Source organism: Archocentrus centrarchus, chromosome 5, assembly GCF_007364275.1.
Source record: "Archocentrus centrarchus isolate MPI-CPG fArcCen1 chromosome 5, fArcCen1, whole genome shotgun sequence".
NCBI lineage: Eukaryota > Metazoa > Chordata > Actinopteri > Cichliformes > Cichlidae > Archocentrus > Archocentrus centrarchus.
Window position 1 is genome coordinate 33,661,144 of NC_044350.1, and position 6,079 is coordinate 33,667,222.

At 40.2% G+C, this 6,079-nt stretch overlaps 1 protein-coding gene across 1 annotated transcript; it reads left to right on the forward strand.

Moving 5' to 3' along the window:
- The first annotated feature begins 948 nt into the window (after positions 1–948).
- Positions 949–5,838, forward strand: abraa (actin binding Rho activating protein a). The gene is made up of 2 exons (XM_030730125.1): positions 949–2,015; positions 4,405–5,838. The coding sequence occupies exons 1-2, from the start codon at positions 1,383–1,385 to the stop codon at positions 4,840–4,842; spliced, it is 1,071 nt and encodes a 356-aa protein (XP_030585985.1). The 5' UTR covers positions 949–1,382; the 3' UTR covers positions 4,843–5,838.
- Positions 5,839–6,079: the final 241 nt, after the last annotated feature.

The window sequence follows — 6,079 nt, forward strand, 5'->3', positions numbered from 1 at the left end:
ATGCACATTTAAGGCACTTTAAATGTTCGTCATGGAACACAGACGAACCTTTTATTCATCAGCAAGACAACTCTAATAAACTATTTGAGCGACAGGAAGAACAAGAAGTCCTGCAACAGATGGTGTGGCTCCAAGCGAGCTCCTGGTCTCAACATCATGGAGTCAGTCTAAGATTACATGGACAGAAAACACTGAGTCAGCTGAAACTTACAGAAGCTCTGTGGAAAGTTCTCTGACATACTTGGAACAGCCTACTTACCGTCCCCCTTAATTAAAATGTGAGCTCAGGAGAAACTGGTGCTGCTTTAAAGTCAAACAGTAGCTGGACTGAAGTGTCTTCTCTTTGTAATTCACTAAATTCAAACTGTTCACAGCATCCTCACTTCAGTTTCTAAAAGGTTTCTGCCTTACATGAATCATAACATCTGCACTCGCATATTCACAGATATACTCAGAGGCTGAAATAGTTTCACCTACACACACGCACAGACATGTGTGTGACCCACACTTCTGGAATTCACACTGACAGAGATACTTTCATCTAAAGGATCCAAGCACACACTGTCATCTAATACATTTAGTTTAGAATGAAAACATCACTATATATAAACAATAAACTCAGGCGCGTGCGTATATGTTGGGTCATCCATATATTGCTGTCTGACTCAGAGCAAAGGCCTGTTTGTGTTGTGTAAGTATTTGTGTGTGATGACAGAAACCACAGAGACACTAAATAAAAACTGGACACCTGTTCTCTGCATCCCACTGGGAGAAATTCCACTCCACACAGTGTGTGTGTGTGTGTGTGTGTGTGTATGTGTGTGTGTGTGTGTGGTGACAGCAGACTTTCCTGTCTCACGTGGACAGCATGCCACATCACTTCCTTTATGACCATTCCCTATTTAAAGCCCAGTATGGAGCCAGAGGGGCTTCAGTGGGGGATTAAAGTCAAAGTCCTTGCACTCTTCACACCAGCAGCTTACCCACTGACCAACTGATCTGGTAGGGTCTAGATGTTTCCATAACGATCCATCGTGTTGATAAAGGCTGATGATCATCGGGAAAGATTCGGTGTGAACTTTTTAAAATCTGAGCTGAGATCTGAAATCTGAAGAAGCCTTAATTTAACTCAACTAGAATTTTCACCTGAAGGAATCCAGACTGGTTTTTGTTTGTTTGGTGTGTTTTTTGACAAATTCAAACATTTTTTTAAGACTTTAAGAACATTCAGAGCCATTTGCGCTGCGCTAACTTCTTTTGGGAAATAGTTTTGGCATTTTTAAACCAACTGACCAAATCTGACGGTGGGAATAACCACATCACCTGCAAGAGCAGAGAAATTTTTATAGAGACAACAAAAGCAAATAAATTGGAAATTCACCATGAGTAGTAGTGGGATTGCCACAGTTCCACCTCGGGATCCACAGACTTTCAAACGGACTGTAAAGAAGATAAAATGCGCTGCTATGGTGGCCAACTTGGCTAAGAGCTGGCAGGGATGGGCTAATGAACACGCGGGCAAGCAAGACGCCATGCCAAGTGGTTGGATGCCTTCATCCGTGGAGGAGGAAGTTAAAAAAGAGCACAACCATGTTGTCAAACTTACAGTTACTCCACGTGTAGTCACAGCAGATCCCAGCGAAACCGGCGGGAATAAGATTAGAACCTGCTCTGTGACCAAGACTGTTCAGCCAAAACGCAGCGAGTGCAGCGGTAGCGATGTGGTTAACGCCATACGAGGCAAGATGGAGTCAGGCCCCGAGGAGAGCAAGCCATTCATGGGCAACGAGTCGCCAACACGGCGGCGGCAGATGAGGGCACTACAGACGGCAGGAGGAGGAGGGATCCTCCAGGGCAGGAAGCTAATGCTCCAGGAGAAGAAGTCGGGGTCGAGGAGCAGCAGTGTGGACACGGACGACAGCGGTTTGGGAGAGGAGAGCGGGCTCAGCGACAGCAATGAATCCAAAACCGAACAGAGCAAACCTCAGCCCAAAAAACAGGCCAGCAGGCCCAAGGTAGAGTGGTACTGACAAACATCCCCAAAGAAAAGTTTAAAAAATGAAAAACTGTTTAAACTGTTTTCAAAAGGTTTTCAAATTTCATCCAATTTTAAATCTAAATGCATCAACATTTTTAATAACAATGTCTCAATGAACTCAATAATCCACAGTCCAGGTTTTACTGAGCCTTTAAGCGTTCTTCCTCTCACTACTTTATTTTAGTCTCAGTCAGTGCAGCTTCCAGCTGTGACCAGGTGCTGAAAAATGGACAGTGTAACTGGAAAAGGTCAAAGGAAAAGTTATTGTTGGACTAGCATTCATCAGGTGGCCTTAACACATGTAAAAATGAATGATAAGTAAGCACAACATCTTTATAAAGGGTTACTTAAAAATGAAAAGAACTGAAATAAACTGGAATTAAAAATAAAATAACAAAGAAACATTCACTGAGTTAACAGTACCAAATCTATTGGTACTGTTCTTTGAAAAAATCCAAATAAGTAAAATAACAGAGAGGAGAAAAGATGTTTTGTAAGTTATTATCATAGTGCGTGGAAAGACAGGTGAAATTTGGCTCTCACTACACTAATACTGCCTAAAACTCTTTATTTTAGAAATGATTTGCAATGGTCACTGACTGTTTTGTTAATGACAGACTTATAAAAGAGGATTTTGCACATTTTACAACTACATTAAATGTTCCTGAGTCAGCGGCACCGAGGAGAATAAATTCCCTAAAATAGAGCAAGTGTGAATAAACAAGATTCAGCAGAAGCGCCTTTGATGTCACCTGAAGAAATCCAAGTCCCTCATGGACACCAAACATCATAACAGTTACATAAGTCCAATACTGAAATCTCTCCCATAAAAGGCAAAGGCTTTTCAGCGGGGGGGTTGCCAGAGAGCAAGTCCAGCTCATAAAACACATGCTGGAATGCAGCACAGTGGAATATATGTAAATAAATATAGTTACACCCTGACCTTCAGGTGGAACAGTCAGCTAGAGGAAAACAGGGTGAAGGACATGAGGTAGTATGAGACACAGAGACGGGCCGTGCAATTATAATTAAAATAGGAAGAAATAATGGTAACATTCTTCAGATCGTGGCTTTGCGTTGGGGAGAGCAGAAGTGCTGAAAATGAAAATCTGTCCGACCTCAGCATCATAAGATATTTTTGAAAGCTAAGTTTTTGATTTCAGCAGATTTCTCCACCCTGTCCATCTGCCTTTAAAACAACAGCTCTGGTTTCAGCAGTTCCACCTACGAGATGTTCTGTATCCTTCTCGGGCTCGTTGTTTTTTTCTTTCTGCAGTTGAATGTCAGGCAGATGTTTTTGTTTTTATCTTCATATTAGTTTTTTTTTTTGTTGCCATTTATTTTTGTTTTGTGCTGTTCTAAAATCCAATTAGAGCAATAAGACTTCAATTGAATTACAGCATCAAAGGTGTGCACCATGAAGTTAAACAAGGGTAAACGTCTGCAGCCACACAAGCGGCTTTGTGAGGCAGAAACTTTCATAATGCTGTTATAGGCTAATAAAAAGGCAAAAAAAAAAAAAAGATGGTAGAAAACTGCAGAAATGTTGAAAATGTCTGTGTGCTGACACTAAGCAACACCCCTCAAGTCAAACAGATTTATTTGACCCTTATCTGTAGATACTGAGTAGCATAAAAGTATCAATAAATAACAATCCTTAACAATTCAAAGCACGTTATATTCCAAGGTAAGACTGTACAATAACAGAACCAAAGAAGCATATGAGGATCAGGAACATTATCACTTTGAAAGTTCACAGAGTTTCATGGAAGGTCCCTCAGCGACAAGTCCTAGCTTCTCATAGATCAAATACCAAAGATATCTTATGACACTCTTCTGGAGATCTGGAAAGCTAAGGAACATACCAGAGGTAGGGTGTGAAGGAAGGGGGTGGGGGGTGGTTTTATTCATTTGCACAAAAAAAACTGTGTTGAAGAAACATCAGGAAACCCTCTTCTTTGCTTTATAAAGGCTACCTCTGCAATATGCTTATAAAGTATGCTCATTTATTTCCCTCCATGCTTGTTTATTTGTACATATTTCTGAGGATATATGTAATAAAGGGAAAGGCCAAGCTGGAGATTAATTTCACCAACTGGAAAAGTTTTTATAAGGACTAACAGTTGTTAATCCTGCAGATTCTGTGTCATTGAAACACCACTGCAGGCTTTTCTTTTACTTTAAGCACAGCCAGAGCTAAAAGAACAATACACAAATGTTTTGGCAAACTTTGGACTTTTGTGTACATGTAAGATGTGTGAGCAGCTCTTCAATAGATTTTAAATGACGTGTTTTGCTTTGCTCTTCTGTTTGGTTGAAAAGATTTCAATGGATTTTTATAAATTCCAATGTTAACCTATCTGCAGATTAAAATTGCCACTATGGGTGACATCAGAGGTCGCTGGCAGCAGTGGTCCGACCAGCACATCGTAGGCCAGAAGCTCAACCCCTTCAGTGAGGAATTTGACTACGAGTACGCCATGGCCCAGCGCCTCCGCAAGGGTGACTCCGGGTATGGACAACCCAAAGAAGGCTCCAAGACAGCGGAGAGAGGAGACCGGGCCCAGAAACACATCCACAGGGAGATGGAGGAGATGGTGTGGATTATAAGAGACATGGGCTTCAAGGATAAAGAAGGCAGGACCGTCATAACCTTCGGACGCCTCTTCGACCGCTACGTGAAAATCTCAGACAAAGTGGTGGGAATTCTGCTTCGCTGCCGCAAACACAAGATGCTGGACTTTGAGGGGGAGATGCTGTGGAAAGGACAGGATGATGATGTCATCATTACACTAAGGGACTGAAACAAAGTCCACACATGCATACAAATTTCATACATCTGCAGCAGAAACAACTACTCACGCTGAGCTACACAACATCACGTACACAAGGAAAATGGAGTATTTTTGTAATGTTTAAAAATGCAATATGCATACATATCTGATTTTTCACACACACAGACACACACACACACACACACACACACCAGAGTCATTAGTTCTTCTCATATTCCTGACAGATTATGCGGTGAAGGGAAGCTATCTTTAGCTTGCCAACCATCCTCGCCTTGCTAAGTATGCTGCATGCTGGAAGCCTTGAGAAGCCATCACAGTGCCAGTTTACTGAGACTGCAGCTAAAGCAACGAGAACTTGATTTCATCATATCAGAACTGACAAGGGAACTCCAAACCATGACATCAGGAGGTTTTCTTGTTTGTTAGCTAGTTTTAAAAAAGCACATTAATGAGACTCATGTTTGCGTATCTTTGTTTTGTTTTTTTGTCCTCTTCAAATCAACATTTTAAGGCTAAATTGTCAAATTAAGCTACACGAGTGTGAGCCAACATCTACTGTAAGTCAAACTGAAGATTTGCGTGTACAGCTAACGTCTCTTCAATGAAGTTAGTTAAAAGCACACTAGGCCACTCTTTGTAATGAGACAGTCTCCAAAGTTATTGTAACCATTCATTTACTCTGGACATACTCATCTTCTGTAATTATTCTCCTGTAACATGTTTAGTTGGCATGGCTTTTTTTTTTTTGCAAAATTGTGTCATTTTATTTTTGCAGGGAAAATGTCCGCATCACGAAGCTTACACACAGTAATATTAATCTTAATGTGAATGCTTGAAAAACTCTTCGGTGTATCTGTAAGGTTAGATTCTTTTGAAGTAAATAATTTTATAGTGTTTTACAGTGTTTTACCATATTTTAACATCTGTAAAATGTTAAATTGGGTTTGTCTAAAATTAAATGAAAACCAAACTAAGAGGTGTTTAAATTTCAAATGTTTGCTTCTTTCAAAGTGAAAGCATGTGAGTCTTCTTACAGAAGGGCAGTTTTTTATGTATATTATTAAAAAATGTATCATGTGTATCATGCACACTTTGTTTTATTGTTTTTGTTTGTTTTTTTACTGTGGTCAGAGTATTAATTTTAAATGCTGCTATTTTTTTTCTCTGTATAAAAATCAAACAGTACTGAGCTCATTTCAGTTAGTGTTGGTCACAGTAACTGACACAGTCAGTAATTCATTGCGTT